Source organism: Rhinichthys klamathensis, unplaced genomic scaffold, assembly GCF_029890125.1.
Source record: "Rhinichthys klamathensis goyatoka isolate OS25496 unplaced genomic scaffold, OSU_Roscu_1.1 h1tg000334l_1, whole genome shotgun sequence".
In the NCBI taxonomy this organism is placed as follows: Eukaryota; Metazoa; Chordata; class Actinopteri; order Cypriniformes; family Leuciscidae; genus Rhinichthys; species Rhinichthys klamathensis.
Genome location: NW_026606849.1, coordinates 637750 through 661538, shown reverse-complemented (window position 1 = coordinate 661538; position 23789 = coordinate 637750). Strand labels below are relative to the sequence as shown.

At 44.3% G+C, this 23789-nt stretch overlaps 1 protein-coding gene across 1 annotated transcript; it reads left to right on the top strand.

Annotated features, from left to right (window-relative positions):
* Window positions 1-611: 611 nt before the first annotated feature.
* On the top strand, window positions 612-15696 carry LOC130106289 (cytochrome P450 7A1). Its single transcript, XM_056272358.1, has 6 exons — window positions 612-775; window positions 2999-3239; window positions 8248-8993; window positions 9530-9654; window positions 14555-14733; window positions 15394-15696. The coding sequence occupies exons 1-6, from the start codon at window positions 696-698 to the stop codon at window positions 15691-15693; spliced, it is 1671 nt and encodes a 556-aa protein (XP_056128333.1). The 5' UTR covers window positions 612-695; the 3' UTR covers window positions 15694-15696.
* The last annotated feature ends 8093 nt before the right edge of the window (window positions 15697-23789 follow it).

Sequence of the window (23789 nt, the reverse complement as noted above, 5' to 3'; positions counted from 1 at the left end):
TTCAGTGCAAAGTCTGTAATATAGGCTACATCAAATTAAAATGAGAATGTAATATAACGTTGTGAATGCGTTGGGTTTAATGTCGTGTTTCAGCGCGTTTGTTAGTCAATAACACTGTCTGTTCGTGATGGGAAATGTCTAAAGCCTGACCACTAACTGCCTCTGCCTTTCTCAATCACATTATTCACCGCATATCGAGTCCTGCAATCTGAAATATGGAGTTATGCTTTATTATCCAATCAGGCATTCCTTTATGCAGTGACCCTGAGGAGTGTTTGGAAACTGAAGCGACATTTTATAGATCTTATAGAAGTCAGTTCCCCTCAAGTTCACACAGGTGTTTGCACAGGTCTTTCAAGTGTCTCGTTTATTATTTTTATTTTGAACATTATTGGCCTATACCTCTGTTGCTTTATCAAACCAAATCACTGTAAAAACAATCCGTATAAAGCGCTATAAAGACTTAAATCCTTATAAACACTATAGTATGCATCAGTGAGGAAGAATCAAACTCAGGAAGAATTCCTCTTGGATAATTGAAAGCGTGTGTGTGTGTGTGTGTGTGTGTCTGTGCGTGTTGCGTCAAGCGCGCTGCGGGGGCGCGCCTAAAGGCGAGGTCCGGGAACGCGCTAATAAAATGTAGTTCAGAGAAAATATCAAATCGCAGAGAGAGAGAGAGAGAGAGTTAAAGCGAAATGTCTCCGTGTTTCGTCGCAGTTTCTGCGGTTCTCCTGACGCTCGTGATCGTGTGGATCTGCGGACACGCGCGGAGAAGGTGAGATCAGCTCCATGTCATTGAGTTTCACTCTTTCTGGAGTTATTACAGTTTTTCATAACTTAATGTGACATATACACATGTGATAAGCGTGTTACATCTGCTCGTAATGTCACTGCAGCTTTATGTTAGACGTCACAATTAACATACGCGATTAGCCTACAAAATATAGAATATTAATACAAAATATATGGAACAGTCGTTAATGTGTTAAAACTTGTGATTTCACAACAACAGGCGGATCACAATGAATGTATTAATGAAAATATCAGATCCCGCTCTAAATATCTTTGTTAATTTTTAATTTTTTTAGTTTAATTTAATAATTCAATTATTTGATGATTGTTTTTATTGTGATGGATAGTAAATCATGAAATGCATTATAGTAGTAAAATAAATATAGGCCTAACTTAAAACATTTTCAACACTTTTTTTCAATAAATGTGAAATATTAATTAGGTTACTGTTGTTCTTGACATATTAAAATCAGCCAAGCAAAAACATGGAAGAACGTAGACATTTCGGGAATTATTTCAAAAGTCATATCTTTTGAAGGACACGCGCACAAAAGATGGTGTTTCAGAAAAATATTGATCATTTTAATGATATAGACTCTATATATATTATAGAGGGGTTATAAAGAAACATATCAAATATGATATGAGAGGTGTGCTGTCTCCATTTAGCCAGAGCCGTTAAAACGTATTTTGTTATTTAACACATAGCTAGAAAGCAAGAAACTGTAGGGCCGGTTCACACAGAAAGCTTTCTCCTGTTATAAACGCGAGATGAAGATCAGAAAGCGCAACTTCTAGAAACGCGTTTTTTAAAAAGTTTAACTTATTTTAACTTGAGCGTTGTGTTTTTAGCGCGTCTCTCTCTTGAAACCAACACGGAAGTGAGTTAAACTGCAGTTCCTCCACTGGCCACTAGAGGCCGGCTGCAGAAGAGACTCAATCCCATAGACCCGCATGTTAAAATGCCCAACTTTACAGCTGAATAAAACATGTTTACATTCTGGTGCAAAAAGTGGTTTTGGTCTATATCGCTAATTTTGTTCTTCATGACGACTGTGAGGTGGGTGAATTTTTTTATACCTTTTATAATCAGTTTAAATTAAACCTTAAAGTTCTGCATAATTAAGCGCGTGGCCACTTGACTGACAGGTGGATTGCCGCTGATGTCACTACTAGCCGTTTGTCTGCTAGCGTTAGCATCACGTCACCTCAGCAAATCCGCCTCGCTGCACATTTCCGTTTATAACGGTCAAACACGTTAGTCTAGCGCGTGTTTACATTGAAAAACAATGGAAAAGTAGCAGTCGAATGAAAAAAAAAAAAACGCGTTCTGTGTGAACGTCCCCTTAAAGGGATAGTTCACTTTGAAATTAATTTTTGGTATGTTTTAGCCTACCTCAAGGGCATCCAAGATGTAGGTGTCTTTGTTTCCGCAGTAGTTTCAATTTGGTACTTTCCTGTTATCCGGACCCCACCATATACCATTTCGGAACTATAGTCATCCCTGATTGGTCTTAACCCTAGTGACGGGTAGGTTTAGGGGCGGGGTTAGGGGTAGGCTATCGTCCCTGATTGGTCTTAACCCCAGTGACGGGTAGGTTTAGGGGCGGGGTTATTTTGATATTTTTAGGTCAAACCGTTCTTGTCTGTCAGTCATATAATGCAGGTCTATGGTCACCACCTCAAAGAGCATGCACAGAGAAGTCCAAATTAAACATGATTTAATGACTCGTAAATGTAAGTACACATTGATGGCCTAAGACACGAAGCGAGCGGTTTGTGTGAGAAAACCAACAGTATTTATATCGTTTTTACCTCTTGTAAACACAGCCACGTCCAAGTGATCTGAGGGCGCCGGCGCTTCGGTCTGGAAGTGATCTCTCGCGCGTGTACGTCACTCATTGTTTACACAGAGATTTCGGAAGTGTTACCTTTCACTGTGAAGATCTAAACATATTTAGATATACAGGAAATCGCAATGGAAGACGATTTCGATATATCAACAGACAACGTTGAATTTTTTTCGCAACCGCGCGAGAGATCACTTCCGCCACTTTCCGGCGCTTGCGCAGACCGAAGCGCCCGCGCCCTCAGCGCCCCCCACACAAATGTGACCATTTATCATTAAAAGTACTTTTGAGATGTGCTGTGATTATATGTGTGTGTGTGTGTGTGTGTGTGTGTGTGTGTGTGTGTGTGACTGCAGACGCCCCGGGGAGCCTCCGCTCGTCTCTGGCTGGATCCCGATCATCGGAGTCACTCTGGATTACGCCGCAAACCCTTTAGGCTTCTTAAGAGAGACGCAGAAGAAATATGGGGATGTTTTCACATGTGCCATTGCTGGGAAATACTTCACGTTTGTCACAGACCCCTTTTCTTTTTCCACTGTGGTCCGGCAAAGCAGAAATCTGGACTTTAAGAAGTTTTCTCTTGGATTTTCTCGCCGGGTAAGTGATGCAACAAGCCTGGACTTTCACGATCTCCATTTGCATGTTTATTTGTAATCTATGTTTTTTTTATTTCTCTTTTAAAGCCGAGAAGCTTTAGGAGACCCTTGCAAAAATCTCCTTTTGTTCCCTTTAACAACGGAAATATTAAAGTCCCCCTGTAGTCAATAATTGTATCCCTTAAAACTCATCTTTGATCACCAAAATTATATTTGTAAACGTTTTTGTCCTTGAAAAAAATTCTTCACGCCTTAAAATATCTTGAATGTAACTCGACACCCTTGCCTCATTTAGTATTCGCGGTGGTTCTATGAATATGCAAATGAGCCCCGCCTCCACTCACTCCCTCAGCTCAGAGATCCACTGGTTGACGATCACACGTTGATCTGATTGGTTACAAGGTCGTTTGTGACGTCAGAAACACCAGCGATTTCAAACCCTGTTTTTGAGACTGTCTTTGGTTCACTGCAGTTTTAAGGAGGAAATACTCAGCAATGCTGTCGACTTATGAACTTACACACGGTGTGTCTTAAAGCGTATTAAAAACACCACATAGAAACATAAACAACATTAAAAGCTGGATTTTCACCACAGGGGGACTTTAGAGAAATTTGTGATTTTGCTTTCTAACACTTTAACCCAAATATCTATCTTAGCATGTAGACGTCTATGGATTATCTTAATTTACATTCGTATTTCAACATGCTTTTAACACAAGTCATTCAACCGTGGAAAAGTTGGAAAACACACCAGGAAATTCTCCTTTTAAATGGGATAAAAGGCATCAAGTTTTTGATTACTGTTCTCCTGATAAGAAAGCATTGGGTTACAGGCATAACCCCGGCTCTCTGTAGACAGAGCGAAGCATTGCACTCTGGGAAACGGTTCATGCGTGAGATCTATTACACCACGCCTGTCTGAAGGGCACTAATCAGAGCTCATCATAAGATGCCCACGTTAGTATGCTAGTCAACACATCAAAATAAGTGTACTTTAAAGTTCCCCTGTAGTCAATCATTTTATCCCCCAAAACTCATATTTGACGACATATTTTAAAAATAATTCCTTGAAAATAATTCTTCATGCCTTAAAATATATTGAGTGTAACTCGACACCCTTGCCTCATTTAGTATGCGCGGTTCTATGAATATGCAAATGAGCCCCGCCTCCACTCACTCACTTTAAGTACACTTAAGTGGCCTTCTATGTTATTAAAATACTGTCTGCAAGTACAGGTTTTTGAAAATATACTAAGTACACAACAAGAGCACATTCAACACAACTAAGCACAAGGGAAGCTTGAACTGGACACACACACACACACACATAGCAATTTTCTCTTCTCCTTTGTGCAGGTATAAAACAATAACATTACATTCCTTCTGTCTGAGCTGCAGTTTAGACAAGCTTGTTGAAGATTGCATGTCTAAACTAGTCATGTAACGCTGAGCTCATACTATAATGAGCAGTAAGAGCTTTATATGAACACTGGCACCACAGTGACCTCTGACCTCTGAAGGGGTAATGCCGGCTCATGAGCAAAAGCGAGAGAATAGTATGTATTTCATTTAAATAAAGTAGGGGTGAGCGGGACACAAACTAAGGCGAGGCTCGTTGTAACACGTTTAATACTTTCACACATGCTAGCATGACGAAACTTAGTGTACGTATTTACTACTTGCCATATCAACACTATATAGAGAAAAAATATGCCAAAATTAAAAATTCTTTGGAAGATATCACTGAACATTTATTTACCCATAGCAAAAGTAAATTTTTTACTTATGTAAATTTTTTATCTCTGTTTTTGTGTTTATTTAAAATTAGACATATCTGATATTATTTTAATCTTATATCTGTTATTTAACAGTTGAGATCGTTCTTTAATGCTGATCTAACAGCAGAAACACTCGCAGGTTTAAACCCCAGTTGCTCAGGCGGGGCATGTTGTCACACTGTTACAATGAGTCCCTATTAGAACTTACTATTCTATTCTATACTTTTATGAATTCTATTGAAAAACCACACACACACACACCTGAAGGGGGTTTATTCTGAGATAACAACCGGCTGGATGTACATTATCCCGGTTATTACACGGATACTTGCACATAAGTAAAACAATTAGCCATGAAATATTGATCTGAGTTTAAATATTTTATTAGGTCTTTAAACGCAAAGCTTCCGCGGAGAGAGCAGTTTCAGCGGCGAGATCAAACTAGACGGACATTTAAGAGATACGGTATACAGTCATTACACTTATTACAGCATTACGCCACATTCATAATTATGGGGATAAGAGATATTGATTTGAGATTAAACTGTTTTAATATCATACCTGTTTGTATCTTATAATCCAACAGTGTACAAAACAATAGTCACAAAATGGCCGCCGCTGCGTTTGTATGAAACGAGAGAGAGCGAGTCCGCGATACTGGATGGCACAATTAAATAACTGTACACTAAATATTGATTCGACTGAGTTTTAATATTTTATTGACCAATCAGAATCAAGTATTCCACAGAGCCGTGTAATAATAACTTTTAATGTGTTGTGTTTTTTATGCTAAAAAGGTTGCCGACCCCTGCTCTAGAGGTCATGAGGTGACGAGAGCTCAAACACACACTTTATATCATATAAAGACTGGGACACACCAAGCCGACGCCAAAGACGAAAGCTGACTGTGTTATTGCCTCTCGTCGCCAAAAAGCAGCGCTAAAAGGAATAAAAACGACTGTCAACTCACACGATTAAGGGAATAACTGTAGAAGGTATCAGTTGGTCTGATGTAATTGATGCTTCTGTAGGCATTTCCCGTAGATACCTAGAGATATTCTGAAAGAAAACTTGTATGGGTCGTCACTGGGCCCATTTTAGGAGGGCTTTAACGCTTGGAGACGTTCCCCGATTTTTCTCTTCTTTTAATCACCTAATTTATTTCCTACCTCAACAGCGTTAAGGGCCTACAAGTCAGGTCCATCAAAGCTTACCTGAGCGGCGTTCAGTTTTTCCACAAATTGATGTACGATGCTGCCTTCCCCGAGATAAACAATTCACAAACCTCCCTCCTGATCAAAGGGATTCAAAGATCCCAGCCCACCCGTCCCGACACCAGACAGCCCATAATGCTAGACATTCTCACCAATACCGCCCAGACACTCGACGCCATGTTTATCCTAGCCTTTTTTGTTTTTCTAAGATGTTCGGAACTCGCCATCACTTCCAAATTCGACCCAAAAATCCACCCCACCATCTCAAACTTATCAATACTAGATGGTGAAACAATCTCATATTTGATTAAGCAAAGTAAGACCGACGAAACCAAAAAAGGTAATTTCATCTTCATTTTTAACCTCTCATCGTCAATCCAACCATACCAGTCCATTCTGGCATATCTGCAATGGAGAAGCTCTCAGGCTAAATCTCCTCTGGAACCCCTGTTCATGGACGAATTCAATAAACACGCTTTTGGTTCCAGAAACACCTCAAATCCGTTCTCCAACTGTCAGGAATATCAGCAAAGAATTTCTCAAGTCACTCTTTCCGTATCGGGGCAGCAACTTCAGCAGCCCAAAAAGGCCTCTCCCAACAGCAGATCCAAGCTCTCGGGAGATGGTCCTCAGATGCTTTCCAAAGCTATATCAGGACCAAGCGGTTCCACATTAAAAAAGCCCACCAAACCCAAATTGATTAAAACCCCCCGGGTCGTCCACCTGGGGTCTCTCTCTTTCCGTCCAGCAAGCTTTTAGTCTCACAGCGGACGCGGCCGATCAAATGTTCCCATCAAGAAAGATGCAAGCCCTCCCGACTGGTCGTTCCATATTACAACTGCTCCCCGTTCGCGGGCCAGCAGGGCCGGTCAGTCCGGAGTGGTGAGCCGCCATCACAGCCCATCCTGGTCAAGCAACCAGGCCCCTCCTCGAGATGCCATCCCGCCCAGCTCGGCACTCCTTTGGGGGGTCTTTCGGCTGTCCTCTGCTCTTTAGCCTTTAGGGGGGTACTCTGGGTTTGGGCCAAACTCCGAGCTCGGAGCCCTCCCCCCGGACAGCACGCCAAATATGCATTAAACTTTACTCCCTCTAATAGGCTTTATGCCACAGCTTCACTACTTCCTGTACTTCAGCCAGCCCTTTGTTTCCTGTCTGTCATTATTGGACAAACTGATTAATCCAGGTGTGCCTGATTATTGTTACTGAGGCCAGGCACACCTGGATTAATCAGTTTGTCCAATAATGACAGACAGGAAACAAAGGGCTGGCTGAAGTTCAGGAAGTAGTGAAGCTGTGGCATAAAGCCAATTGTATGTATGTGTGAACTCGTGAAAATAACTATAAAAGTGAGTGCAAATGGCAAATGAGCTAATGGGTGGTCCTCTGCAGCCATCTACTGGTTATAGTGGTAGTTTCATGTCATTTTCATGGTAAAAGTGTGTTTGTTTTCCACCAGGTGACAGAAATCATCCACTTAATCATGGCACATTTTCCGTGTTTTCTCCATCGATGAAAATGAGAAATGTATATCTTCTTTAAAGTTCATTTTATTGCACAAATATAGTTAAAAAATAATGTCTAAAACATTACATGTTTGTCTGTATTCCTAGTGAATATTAGCTGGTTATTTAAAATGATTAGAAATTGATTGAATAGTCAGGGATTGACTTGATAGGTAGTGTAGAACCTACTGTATTGTTCATGCTTACCCTAGTATACAAACAATATATATATTTGTAATCATACCCTCACTGGGGGCTGAGCCCCCCTAATATTGAAATCCTAAAATCGTATGACACATTTCTTGTGATGTTACTCACTTCAGTCACTTTGAATAAAATGGAAAAATGCAATGTAAACCTAAAGGTTTGATCCTGATTCTCCTGTTTGTTTGTTTCTCTCTCTCTCTCTCTCTCTCTCTCTCTCTCTCTCTCTCTCTCTCTCTCTCTCTCTCTCTCTCTCTCTCTCTCTCTCTCTCTCTCTCTCTCTCTCTCTCTCTCTCTCTCACACAAACAAGGTCTTTGGTCATGCTGACTTCAACGATCCGCAGTTTAGTGAGAGTTACAGGGAAGTTCACGGCCTGTTTCGACAGACGCTTCAAGGCCCTTCTCTACAGGAGCTCAACGAGTCCATGATGTTCAATCTACAGACGGTTCTGGACCAAGAGAACAAGTCCATGTTGTGTAATACACAGAGGGTTCTGGACAGAGAGAACGAGTCCACGTTGTGTAATCCACAGACGGTTCTGGACAGAGAGAACGAGTCCATGTTGTGTAATACACAGACAGTTCTGGACCGAGAGAACGAGTCCATGTTGTGTAGTCCACAAACGGTTCTGGGCCGAGAGAACGGATCTGAACACCAGTGGCTGGAAGAAGGTCTTCAGAGCTTCACGAACCGCATCATGTTCGAGGCCGGGTTCCTCACGCTCTTCGGGACAGACCCGGGGTTTCTCCAGGCCAGCAGAACACGCATGCGGGAGTTTCTGGCGTTCGATCACGCGTTCCCGTTCCTGGCGGCTGGCGTTCCCATCGGATTGATCCCGCGAGTGTGGAGAGCGAGAGAAGCTTTAGCCGAGGATCTCATGCATGAGGAACTTCACCAACGGAAATGCATCTCGGATCTGATTCAGCGCAGAATGGAGGCTTTTGATCGCATGCATTTGGATGAAACTGGAAAAGCACGGACACATATGTGTATGTTATGGGCGTCACAGGCTAATACTCTTCCTGCGGCCTTCTGGAGTCTGTATTACACACTCAGGTAATCACATGTGTTAATCAATGCATGTTCAATATGTAATAGCATTAAAACTGACAATGAAATGTGTTTTACAACAGGCTCATCGCTGATAGCAACGCCAAAAAGTTTTTAAAGAATGATTGTAACTCAACACCCTTGCCTCATTTAGTATACGCTGTGGTTCTATGAATATGCAGATGAGCCCCGCCTCCACTCACTCACTCAGCTCAGAGATCCACTGGTTGACGATCACACATTGATCTGATTGGTTACAAGGTCGTTTGTGACGTCAGAAACACCAGCGATTTCAAACCGTGTTTTTGAGACTGTCTTTGGTTCACTGCAGTTTTAAGGAGGAAATACTCAGCAATGCTGTCGACTTATGAACTTACACATGGTGTTAAAGCATATTAAAAACACCACATAGACACATAAACAACATTAAACACTGGATTTTCACCACTTTAAATCAGAAGGCTAGATTGTCTCAGACTCACTATTGGCCGTTTGACGTGGAGCGTAAGCCAGTGTGTGTGTGTGTGTGTTCTGATCCTCAGATCTGCGGACGCTCTCACCGCTGCTCGCACAGAGATCAACAGTGTTCTGTCCGGCCAGGTATTAAGCAACCAGGACCAAAGAATCGAGCTTTCTCGAGAACAGCTGGACTCGATGACTGTATTGGGTCAGTGATTTCTTACTCTACTCAGGTTCCCTTTTGAGGGAAATCGTGATGCGTCGATGATGCTTTGGGAATGCTTCTATGTATCTATGTCAACTAGTCCAATGGATGGAATGAGCGTCACGGGCGGGTGACGTCATGACCAGGAAGAGATAAAAGCGCATCCGGTGCAACCGGCATTAGCTTCTGTTGCCTCAGCAAGCGATCTGTGTCAAACTGTCTGTTATATTTACTGTTGTCTGTACACAATTCCCCCTGTTGCTTTGCTCCCAGGAGTTCTGGAGATAATCCGCCAGTACGGAATAAGCCTACTGCTAGTAGCACCACGCTGGCCGAGCTGAATTTGGTTTACAGACGTAATTCTTTTCCTCGACGGCCCTCCCTTGGAGATCCCGATCAGGAGAGACCTTCCGTCTCAGGCAGGGGGCACAATATTGCACCCCTGGCAGGGGACTTGGAAACTGTGGGCTTGGTCCCTGAGGGGGCCCAACTCATAGAGAGTGGTCTCTCAACCGAGGCTGTTGAGTGGGATCCGGTTAACTGTTCAGTGAACACAGTACTCGAGTTTCTGCAAGAACGTTTTACATCAGGTCTATGTCGATCCACACTTAAGGTTTACGTGGCGGCCATTGCGGCTTTCCACGCCCTGATGGGGGGTACATCGTTGGGTCGAGACCCCCTGATCACTCGTTTCCTTCGTGGCACCTTGAGGCTGAGGCCTGCAACTCGCACTAGGGTGCCGGCCTGGGACCTTGCGATAGTCTTAGAAGGCCTGTCTGGGGCTCCATTCGAGCCCTTAGATTCGGTTTCGGAAAAATGTCTTACCCTTACGACTATCTTTCTGCTAGCTATTTCGTTCCTCAAAAGAGTCGGAGACCTTCAGGCCCTTTCGGTTTCCCCCACTTGCCTTGAGTTTGCACCGGGGATGGTCAAGGCATTCTTATACCCAAAACAATGATACGACCATGATTCCGAGGCCTATTGTGCTGCAGGCTTTCTGTCCTCCTCCTTTTACCTCTTCGGACCAGGAAAAGCTGAACCTCTTATGTTCATCAGACTTTTCCGTGGAGAAGTTCCGACCAGCTATTTGTTTGTTTTGGATCACCCAAGGAAGGTCTTTCTGCTTCTAAACAGACGGTTAGTAAGTGGATAGTTGAGGCTATATCTCTTGATTATGAGTCCTCTGACCAGCCGTGTCCTTTGGCGGTCAGAGCTCACTCTACGAGGGGTATGGCGGCCTCTAAAGCCTTATTATCTGGAGTTTCTCTCCAAGAGGTTTGTGATGCGGCAGGCTGGTCCTCACCGCTCACATTCGTCAGGTTTTATAGCCTGGACCTGGACGCTGCCCAGGGTCTCAGATGCTTAGTGCTTAGTGTAGTAATGACAACAGGCTGACACTCAGGCACTTGAAAGTTTGGCGTTTTGGGTATTCTCGTTCCCAAAGCGTCATCGACGCATCGCGAGTTCCCTCGAATGGGAACGTCTCAGGTTATGACTGTAACCATAGTTCCCTGAGACAGGGAACGAGACGATGCGTCGCCCTGCCATACTTCCTGCATCCCTGTGATCGACTTGCTTCGGGAATTTTCTAAGCTAATGCCTCTGTATTTTCTTTGATATATTGATCTCTCCTGCCATTGAAGCTAGATCTGTGTCTGTCAAGAAGAGATGCTTAAATGAGAACATTAGTGTGCTATTTATGAAGGCCATGTCTTCAAAACCAAGCATATCTGCTGACTCTGTTGATTTTCTCCTTGAATCTTTTAACTCAAAAGTTAAAAGTGTAATTGATGATATTGCCCCTGTGAAAGTCAGGAATAGTGGTAGACAAAAAGCACCTTGGAGAAACTCAACAGCTGTGCAAAATATGAAAAGACAATGCAGAAGAGCAGAGCGCATGTGGCGGAAGACAAAACTTGTAGTCCATTATAACATCTACAAAGACAGCATCCATGCTTTTAATATGGAACTAGGCAAAGCTAGACAGACTTTCTTCTCAAATATTATAAACAGAAACTTAAACAACACACGCACACTTTTTGCTACTGTAGAAAGACTGACAAACCCCCCAAGCCAGATTCCCAGTGAAATGCTCTCAGACGGCAAGTGCAGTGAGTTTGCTTCCTTCTCTGAGAAAATCAATAATATCAGAAAGGTGATCAGCACATCATTGAGCCGCACTGGGGTAAGACGGATCAGACCACAACCTGAGAAAGTAGTTACTATGTCTGTTTTCGAAGAAGTTGAAGGCACAATTTTGGAAGAAACCGTACAGCACCTTAAAACATCAACCTGCGCCCTTGACGCACTTCCCACTTCTTTCTTCAAAAGTGTGTTAAACAGCTTAGAAGCAGATCTCCTAGAAGTGGTAAATGCCTCACTTCTCTCTTAGTTTTCCAAACTCCCTGAAAACTGCAGTTGTCAAGCCCCTCCTGAAAAAGAGCAATCTGGATAAGACCATCTTAAGCAACTATAGACCGATCTCAAATCTTCCTTTCATAGGCAAGATCATTGAAAAAGTTGTCTTCAATCAGCTGAACAAATTCTTAAGCTCAAATGGATACTTTGACAATTTTCAATCTGGTTTCAGATCGCATCACAGCACAGAGACAGCGCTCATAAAGATAATAAACGATATTCGCTTAAATACTGATACAGGGAAATTATCAGTGCTGGTACTACTCGACCTCAGTGCTGCATTTGACACTGTCGATCACGACATACTTCTTGACAGGCTGGAAAACTGGGTGGGGGTTTCTGGGATAGTCCTAAAATGGTTCAGGTCATACTTAGAAAGGAGAGGTTGTTATGTGAGTATAGGAGACCATAAGTCTGAGTGGACGTCCATGACATGCGGAGTCCCTCAAGGCTCAATTCTGGCACCACCCCTGTTCAACCTGTATATGCTCCCAATGAGCCAAATAATGAGAAAGAACCGAATCTCTTACCACAGCTATGCAGACGACACACAGCTCTACTTACACACACACACACACACACACACACACACACACACACACACACACACACACACACACACACACACACACACACACACACACACACACACACACACACACACACACACACACACAGCTCTACTTAGCCCTATCGCCTAACGATTACAGCCCCATTGACTCCCTGTGCCAATGCATTGATGAAGTCAACGGTTGGATGTGCCAAAACTTTCTTCAGTTAAACAAAGACAAAACTGAAGTCATTGCGTTTGGAAACAAAGATGAAGTTCTCAAGGTGAACGCATACCTTGACGCTAGGGGTCTAACAACTAAAAATCAAGTCAGGAATCTTGGTGTGTCTCTAGAGTCAGACCTTAGTTTCAGTAGTCATGTCAAAGCAATAACTAAATCAGCATATTATCATCTGAAAAATATTGCAAGAATTAGATGCTTTGTTTCCAATCAAGACTTAGAGAAACTTGTGCATGCTTTCATCACCAGCAGGGTGGATTACTGTAATGGACTCCTCACTGGCCTTCCTAAAAAGACCATAAGACAGTTGCAGCTCATACAGAACGCTGAGCAGAACCAGAACATATGAACACATCACACCAGTCCTCAGGTCTTTACACTGGCTCCCAGTTACATTTAGGATTGATTTTAAAGTATTATTACTGGTATATAAATCATTCAATGGGCTAGGACCTCAATATATTGCAGATATGCTCACTGAATATAAACCTAACAGATCACTCAGATCATTAGGATCACATCAGCTAGAAATACCAAGGGTTCACTCTAAGCATGGAGAGTCTGCTTTTAGCTACTATGCCAGCCGCAGCTGGAACCAGCTTCCAGAGGAGATCAGATGTGCTCCTACAGTAGTCACATTCAAATCCAGACTCAAAACACATCTGTTTAGCTGTGCATTTACTGAATGAGCACTGTGCCACTGTCCGTCCGACTGTTTTTACTGTACTGGTTTTGTCTTTGTTTGTTTTCTAATTTCTGATTTATTTATTTTTATAATCTCTGGAAGAGATTCTGAAGGAGAGCGGGAGAGTCTTCACTCCGATGAGGCGAGTGAAGGAGTAAGTTATACTGCTGTATAAGAAGTCGCTGAGAGCGTGGTTAAGGGTAACGGCAGCAGACAGCGCACACGAAGCGTGTTCTGTGGGGGCCCCGCTGGGCATTACTGGTGTAGCACCACCCCAGCAGAGTACGTCCCTGGGCTAGAGGTCCAGTGGCACCGTAAACCGGCTCAATCTCTTCCATCTCAGATAGGGGTGGACCAGTACTACTTTATTTGATTTTTTATTCTAAACTGTTTTAATTATTCTTATTTGTTTTGATTATTTTAATTTCTTCTATGTAAAGCACTTTGAATTGCCATTGTGTATGAAATGTGCTATATAAATAAACTTGCCTTGCCTTGCCTAATGCCGGTTGCACCGGATGCGCTTTTATCTCTTCCTGGTCATGACGTCACCCGCCCGTGACACTCATTCCATCCATTGGACTAGTTGACATAGATGCTTCAGACGCATTCACGCTGGAAGCGTTCCCCAAGCGTCATCGACGCATCGCGATTTCCCTCTCTCAGGGAACTGTGGTTACAGTCGTAACCTGAGACGTTTCTAAGAAATGTTCACATCTAATTATCATGATTACTGTGTATCCTGATTAAGAATGTCTTGGAATTTTGGTTTTCCGTGCAAAAAAAGAGAAAATACAGGCAATATTTTGTCTAAAAAAGTAAATTAACTTCTTGTTAAATAAAAGCAATATCACGCTCAAAATGAAACTGTTAGTCTGATTACCGATCTCTCGACCTGCTGTCTCGGGGACTGGGGTAGCCTAATATTTGGATAATTAGCACTTATTGATTAATTTTTTATTTAAATTAAATGTGATATCTAAGTGAAATAAATGTTTGTTTTTTTCAGAGAGTATAATCGAGGAAGCTCTTCGCCTGTCCAGCGCCTCCATGATGATCCGCGTCGCTAATGAAGACTTTACTCTGACGCTGGACTCGGGTCAGACAGCTGATATCCGGAGAGGAGATCACGTTGCTCTTTACCCACAGCTCATACACATGGATCCCGAGATCTACGCCGATCCCACAGTATGTGTGCAAACTTATGTCAAATAAACATTCTCTTAATCAATGAGGTTTTAGACCATTTATGTAATGTTGGGAGCAAGATAAGGCAGATGGAAACATATTTTGAGTTATTCGCTGCACTTCCACTGTTCTGACCAGCAGGGGTCGCCAGCGTTTCATTTCGGTTCAATAGTTAGGTAAAGTTCAGGTAAAGTTACAAACGCTTCGTTTCTGCTGTCACTACTGAGAACTTAGACGGTTGTTTCCGCCACAGAATAAAACATTTTAAAAGACAATTGCGACTTTTGATCTCACAAGTCAGAATTGTGAGATAAAAAGACCAGACTTTACAAACTCTAAAGATCAAAGAAAACTACAAGGGACTACAAACAAGGAGCAGAAAACAGGAACAGAAATGATAAATCTTTTAGCATTGGTTTGCCCAAAATTATACCATATGTTCCGTTGCACGTTATATACATCTTTGAATTCTAGGATAATATGTTTAATGCATGGAAGTATGAAAAACAGGTAGCTTGCACTGAACTAAAATGTATGCCAGAGATTGCAGATCCTCACCAGCCAGGGCATGTTTCAGTTCTGACTCAAACATGTGGCTCAACGTGTTTTAGACATCATACAGCAGCCAGCCGTGTGAATGCAACGTTCTTCTGTTTCTAGGAGTTCAGATTCGGCCGCTTCCTAGATGAGAACGGTCAACGCAAGACTCATTTCTTCAGGAACGGGCGCCGACTGAAGCACTTCTTGATGCCGTTCGGCTCCGGTGCCAGCGAGTGTCCGGGGCGCTTCTTCGCGCTGCACGAGATCAAGCAGTTCCTGGCCGTGACTCTGTGGCGTTACGATCTCCATCTGTGTGACGCTGGTGCCCCGCTGGATCCTGACGCCCGGCGCGCGGGTCTCGGTGTTCTGCCGCCCTCGCGGGACGTCCCGCTCCGATACAGGAGGAGAACACACACCTGACAGGAGGAGCATCTCAGCCTAGAGGACGAGTGAAATTGGTCTATATATAAATGATGATTCCTTTTGTTTGACTGTAAGACTTTCTTTTCAATGGAATTTTTTTTTTTTGTAATATCAATAAAAATGTAGCGTTTTGCACAAATGTGCTCACTATCACAGCAGTAAACTGGTACTAGGGTGAATTGCCCTAAAGTGGGACACTGTCTAATCTGGGACACCTAATGAAACGTCTCAGGTTACTACTGTAACCATAGTTCCCTGAGAAAGGGAACGAGACGATGCGTCACTTGACGCTTTGGGAACGCCCCCAGCGTGAATGCGTCTGAGCATCAATGTCAACTAGTCCAATGGAAAGAATGAGCGTCACGGGCGGGTGACGTCATGACCAGGAAGGCATAAGAGCACATCCGGTGAAACGCGGCATTAGCTTCAAAAAGTCGAAGCAAGCCGATCACAGGGATGCAGGAAGTATGGCAGGGTGACGCATCGTCTCGTTCCCTTTCTCAGGGAACTATGGTTACAGTAGTAACCTGAGACGTTCCCTTTCGAGGGAACTCGCGATGCGTCACTTGACGCTTTGGGAACGAGAATACCCAAAACGCCAGAATTCCAAGTACCTGAGTGTCAGTCTGTTGGAACTAAGCACTAAGCACCTGAGAACCTGGGGCAGCATCCAGGTCCAAACTGTAAAACCTGACGAATGTGAGCGGTGAAGACCAGCCTGCCGCATCACAAACGTCTTGGAGAGAAACCCCAAATAACAAGGCTTTAGAGGCCGCCATACCCCTCGTTGAGTGAGCTCTGACCACCAAGGGACACGGATGGTCAGAGTACTCGTATGCAAGTGAAATAGCCTCGACTATACACTTACTAACCGTCTGTTTAGAAGCAGGAAGACCCTTCTTAGGTGATCCAAAGCAAATAAATAACTGGTCGGACTTCCTCATTGAAGATGTCCGATAAACATAAGTATCCAGTGCTCGCACTGGACACAAGAGGTTCAGCCTTTCCTGGTCCGCAGATGTAAAAGGAGGACAGAAACCTGCTGCACAATAGGCCTCGGAATAATGGTAGGCACCTTTGGAACATATCCATGTTTCGGGTAAGAATGCCTTGGCCATCCCCGGTGCACTCAAGGCAGGTGGGGACCGAAAGGGCCTGAAGGTCTGACTCTAATAGGGACGAAATAGCTAGCAGAAAATAGTCTTAAAAGAAAGGAACTTCTCTGAGACCAAATCTAAGGGCTCGAAGGGAGCCCCAGATAGGCCTTCTAGAACTATTGCAAGGTCCCAAGCCAGCACCCTAGTGCAAGTTGCAGGCCTCAGCCTCAAAGTGCCACGAAGGAAACGAGTGATCAGGGGGTCTCGACCCAAAAATGTACTACCCACCAGGGCGTGGAAAGCCGCAATGGCCGCCACGTATACCTTAAGCGTGGAAGGACATAGACCTGATACAAAGCGTTCTTGCAGAAACTCGAATACTGTGTTTACTGAACAGTTAACCGGATCCCACTGACGCTGGTAACACCAAGAAGTGAAAAACTCTCGAAATAGTGAATATAGTTTACTCGTAGCGGGAGCTCTGGAGCTTAGAATGGTCTCAACAACCTCGGTTGAGAGACCACTCTCTATGAGTTGGGCCCCCTCAGAGGCCAAACCCACAGTTTCCAAATCCCCTGCCGGGGGTGCAATATTGCATCCCCTGCCTGAGACGGAAGGTCTCTCCTGATCGGGACCTCCAAGGGAGGTCCGTCGAGGAGAAAAATTACGTCCGCAAACCAAATTCAGCTCGGCCAGGGTGGTGCTACTAAATAGGCTTATTCCATCCTGGCGGAATCACTCCAGAACTCCTGGGAGCAGAGCAACAGGGGGAAATGCGTACAGACGTAGCCTCAGCCACGTCTGCACCATAGCAACCAGCCCCGAGGGGACTGGTTGAGTGAGGGATAACCAGAGTGGACAGTGCGTCGTATGCTGAGACGAGAACAAATCCACTTCTGCCTGGCCATAAAACTCCCATATTTGCTCCACCGCCTCGGGGTGGAGTCCCCTGGCCTCAGCCCCTGCCTCGACAGGGTGTCTGCTCCAATATTCTGGCCCCCCTGGAATATACACTGCCCTCAGACAGCGTAATTTCCTGAGGGACCAAAATAATAGGCCACCAACGTGTTGTCTGTGGGTCAAGAACCAGAGTTTCCTCCATATAACCAAGGCGCGGGGATACTGCCGCGTGATCTTGATCGTACGGAGTGGGTTTCCCCTCAGGGAGAACGCTCTGGTCCTGAGCCACCACTGTAAAGGTCTCACGTACAGCAGGTCAAAGGGTATCACATTGAACGCTGCTGCCCTGAGGCCTAACAGTCACTGTTTCAGAACAACACATGATGGCCCCTCAGGTCTGGGAGGAGATGTCTCAACGCATTGAAGACGACCATCATCTCTAGGCAATTCATGTGCCAAGCGAGATGATGACTCCTCCCAAGCCCTGAGCTGAGCGGCCTTCCAATACCGCTCCCCAGCCGGTGAGGGAAGCATCTGTCGAGATAGCAACTCGATGGCAAAGAGCTCCCAACACCGAACCCTGGGTTAAGAACCAGTGTTTCCTCCATATAACCAAGGCACGAAGGCACGATCATACGAAATGGGTTTCCCCTCGGGGAGAACCCTCTGGTCCTGCGCCACCACTGCAAAGGTCTCATGTACAGCAGGCCAAAAGGTATCCCGTTGGACGCTACTGCCACAAGACCCAACAGTCTCTCGAACTGTTTTACAGTGCGTGACTGGCCTAGCCTCAGCTCTTTTGTGGCTGTTAGGATAGCAGCTACACGAACGGGCGACAGAGTGGCCCGCATCGTCACTGAATCCCATACCACACCAAGGAAAGTGGTTCTCTGTACTGGAGAAAGCACACTCTTCTTGGCATTGAGCCTCAACCCCAACATCTGCATATGAGCGAGAACGACACCTCGGTGCCGAACCGCTAACTGTTCTGATTCCGCTAGAATCAGCCAGTCATCTATGCAATTCAGAATGCGTATACACTGCAGCCTGGCGGGGCCAGAGCTGCGTCTATACACTTCGTGAATGTGCGGGGTGATAGAGCTAGACCGAAAGGAAGTGCCTGATACTGGTGTTCTTTGCCCCAAAGAAAACCTCAGGAACCTCCTGTGCTGAGGGAGGATGGAGATATGGAAGTATACGTCTTTTAGATCTATCGTGACAAACCAGTCCTCGGATCTGATTTGAGTCACGATCTGTTTGAGTGTCAGCATCTTGGACTTGAGTTCCAGCACCAAACACTCCAACAGACGAAGATCTAGTATGTGACGCTGCTCTCCATCCTTTTTTGGAACAATGAGATAACGACTGTAAAGACCCGACGCAATGTCGGGTGAGTACACCTGCTCTATAGCTTTCTTTGCTAACAGGGCCTTTACCCCTTGCTCCATTACCAGAGAGATTACCATTACCCATAGAGATATATTTGGCAGTAGCTTCCGCGCTGCCAGAAAATCTACCAAGGGAACCAGCCCCTCGAGGCTGGCCTCTGGTGTAATAAAGACAGCCAGTTCGGGGACCTGAAACAAACTGGCAGGAACCACCCGAACTGACTGTTTTCGAACTCCCCTCAGAGGGCGCGAGTCCGACGCAATGTCGAGTTGACGCTGTGCCAGAAGCTCGCTGGAGAACGCTGCGCCCCGAGCACCAAGGGTGGCGGGGTTGGCAGAACGGTCCCCTGAGGGCACAGAGATGGAAAGGGCACCGTATAATGAGGTGTACACCATTCCACCCCAGTTGGGGCTGCCCTCACCGGTCTGACGCCGTGGCGCCAGACCTTTTCTTTTGAGCCGCAGCCTTCTCAGCATGAAGAACGGTCCTCGGATCCGGCTTCTGCTTTGAAGGCTTTGGCTGCTGTGTTGTGTATGAGAAACTAGCCGGCTGGAGCTGCTCACGCCCAGCAGCCCCAGTGGGTTGGACATAGCGAGGGAGAGATTATCTTGTATCTTTCTCCATGATTCCCATCAAATTGAGCCAGAGGTGTCTCTCAGTGACCACATTTCTTTGGCTGCCATCCCTGAGAGATAAATCTGAGGCCCGACGGAGTTCTCAAACCCCATCGGGCCAAACTCCCTCACTTCTGTCCAAATACCACAGCAGGTCAGCCTGATATGCTTGCAGCACTGCTATAGTGTGCAAGCAGGCTCGTGCTAGACCCACTGCCATATATGCTTTTCCCACTAGATTAAAAAATAGTTTTCTTTAATGGTTTAGTGAGAGAAGCCGACGCCTTCAGGGACGATACTGAACCGGGAGACATAGCTCGCAAGTGTCTTAACCCCCAAATATCTGAATATACATGAATGTGGGGCTAATAAATGAGTAAGGCTTTTTCCATGATCTAGACAGCTCGCTGTGCAGATCGGGAAAAATGGAAGGCCCCGTGATGGAGGTGGAAAAATAGAGGGAAGGAAACTCGTTCAATTTATTTTAAGGACGAGTGCCCCCTTATTTCTGCTGGCCATTAAATATTTAATTTATCTACAGCCTTAGTAAACACCTCCACCAGCTTATTATTATATATATTTTTTATATACATTCTTTATATATATACACTTTATTTTATATATAATATATAAACTATCATATATATATATATATATATACATAGGCTATATATAATTCTCATACGCTGGGGAAGAGATGGCAAATCCACTTCCCCCATGATTGTGTACACTTTCAATGCCCAGCACATCTACCTCCTCGGAGGTAGAGCACTGAAGCATTGATTTCTCTCCCCGGGCGGAAGAGACCGCAGCGCGGGCTTCCGAGACCGGAGAGAGAGCACTGGATCCCTCGTGGAAAGGGAGGAGATAAGATCCGCGGACCCGTCTCCAACCCCGTAACGAGATCCTATCCGCGATCCACAGGAATGCATTCTCCGCGCTGCCTCGGCAGACGCGTGTCCTGCACCCCGAGGATCGCGAGCCTGGCCACTTTCCTCGAAAAGTGACAGGCGGGAGTGGAGCATGCGAAGCGAAAGCTTCTCACCAGGGGCGTCACTAGGCCCTTTTTAGGGGGGCTTCAGCCCCCCTAAACTTCTGCCTAGCCCCCCTAAAAATGTGAGATTAATGTAGGCTACACAAATTCGTGTTCGCTTCAGTCTTGTTATAATCAGATTCAGCGCGTTCTTCATCTTCAATCTGCAGCGGCGCCGAGCAGAGAGCACGTCAGAAACAGAGGACTGTGTGTGTTCATGTGTGTTTATCTGAGCCTCATTGGTCTGTCACTGCTCGTCAATGTCAGAATATTTGAGATGACCAATCAAATCAAAGTAGGCGGGCTTAATGTTCACAGACGCTGCTGAGCGCGAATTTTAACAGTGCGACTCGACGCGTACGGTCAAGTGCGAGATAAGATGTAAGTAGCTAAACTTAACATTTCATATTTTACCTTTTTCATGTCATAAATGTTAAACGAATGACAAAAAATAATCAGGCAAACTAATATAGTTGTGTCAAATTTCGCCATTTTGAGCTGAAAATAGGCCTATGTAACGTGACTCATGTAATAATTAGTTTACAAGAAACATTAACAAAGCCGTTTTCATCATTTTAGGCACAAGATTAATAATGAATGTGTACATATTGAGAATATAATACAAATTGTAGCCTTTAGTAAATTAAAAAAGCTCAGCTTTAGGAGGGGAAGAGACTGATAAAAAAAGGAAGAGTGATGGAGATGAGAAGAGAGCAGCAGGTATTGACAAAAAAATAATCTGCCCACTGACATGGTTTTAAAGCTATTTCTTATCCTTTTTTTTGGTCTTCAAACGTCTTGAAATGCACATATCAGAGAAATAAAAAATTTGAACCCCCTACCAACCTCAAATTTAGGACCTCTGTGATTATAAAGCCCTGTCTACGGCCCTGTATTAGGCATAAGATCTATAATAAATGTGTAGCCTACATATTGTGAATGCATTTAATAAACTTACCTTTAGTAGCTTTCAGTAAATAAACGCGTCTGAGAAAATGATTCATAGGCAAAATCACCCTATCAGTTGACCCTATGTTTACTTTCTTCACTGACAGACAAAAATGAAAAGCCTATATCAGTCAAAGCTCAGCTTTAGGAGGGGAAGAGACAGGGCAAGAGAAAAACAAAGAGAAAAAGAGTGTGATGCTGATGAGGAGAGAAAAATAATCAGCTGCCCACTATCCAAGTTTTTTGGCCTTCAGAACATCTTAAAATACACATATGTGATCAGAGAAATCAATTTTCTCGGGGAGACCCCGAACCCCCGTATTTGCCCTGCCTCACATTTGGGACCACAGTTATTATAAAACCGTGCCTTTGCATCGTAATGAAAATGGTTAATAGTGAGCTTTAGATCCTAAACTAAAGTGTTACATTTTTTATAATTTTTTTAAAAATCATATTGGGGGCTTAGCCCCCCTAAAATGAAAATCCTAGTGACGCCCCTGCTTCTCACAATGTTGCAATCAGCCCCCTCGGAGGCTGATACCGCATGCTCCACTCCCAAACAAACTACACAAAGCTCGTGTGTGTCCGGGTCCCACCCGTTAAATAACGCGGGCAGGGAGAAGCACAGAGTTTGTAAAGTTGTTTCGCCATAACTCTTCCCAATAATATCGAACAGACAACAATAAATAGACAGAGACAGAGTAACACAGATCGCTTGCTGAGACACAGAAGCTAATGCCGCGTTTCACCGGATGTGCTCTTATGCCTTCCTGGTCATGACGTCACCCGCCCGTGACGCTCATTCTTTCCATTGGACTAGTTGACATTGATGCTCAGACGCATTCACGCTGGGGGCGTTCCCAAAGCGTCAAGTGACGCATCGCGAGTTCCCTCGAAAGGGAACTATGGGTTAGCCAAAGCTGTTGTGTCATGTGATCAACAACACATGACCTCTCAAATGTTCAGTCATATATGAGGGTGGAGCAATCTTCAAAAATGAAGCAACTTGTGTGAAGACCATCCAAAGGTCAGTGACATAGTATAAATTATTTTTAAACAAAACAATCCTGCTAATTTTTGGCCCTTACGTCATTAGGAAATGTTTGTCCATCAAAACATAGTGTCACTTTGTATGTTTAGACTACATTATTTTATATTTTTATTAGGGATGCACCGATATGAACATTTTGGCCGATACCGATAACCGATAATTCTTTCTATTTGAAAGCCGATAACCGATATATTGGCCGATAAATCTAAATCAGAATGTTTATATAATTTTTGAGAGCCTGATTACAAAAAGTCTCACCATTAAAAGCCACGTCTCAAACACACAATTATAATGAGGCTCTCATTATAGTTTTATGTAGCCGATATGACCACAGCACTTTACTGTATTTTCCTTTTTTGAAGTGATATCAATCATATTTCAAGCAACTCAAAACCCTCATGTTGAACAGTGCGCATCTGAAGCGTCTCAGCTGAAGGAAATCATACATTATTTATCGCCTTTAATATATCGGCCAAATTTTCTTATTTGGCCGATTCCGATAACATTTCAAATGAACATATATCGGCCGATACCGATATGGTGACCGATATATCGTGCATCCCTAATTTTTATGGGTGTCCCTGTCCCTAGTGTCCTACTTTAGGAAATGTGGTTTTGAAACGTGGGACAGTCTGGTTAGCCTAATGTGGGACTTTACTTCAGTCAGTCAAAAATGAGCGGTGGGGCATGATTTGTGGGACAGAAATGGTTATTTACAGGGTTTTAGTGTTGTTACACATTATTAGAATGCTTACCGCAGATGTTTAAGGTTTGGCCATCTTCAGTGATGACGCGCTCCCCGTAGTCCGGCGGCTCGCATCATGGGGTTCGCAGATGGATCTGACGGGGACCCTGAGGTGTTGAGGCACTTCCTCAGGAATCCTATGCCAGTTCCAACTCGCTGGGGGGATTCCCAAAAGTGTCGTTCCGACGCAGTGCGAGTTCCCTTCTCAGGGAACAAGGGTTACAGTCGTAACCCGAGATGTTTTTAGCAAGTTGCAAGATTTTATATTTTATCCCACATTAGGAACACAACTGTCCCACATTAGAACACAACTGTC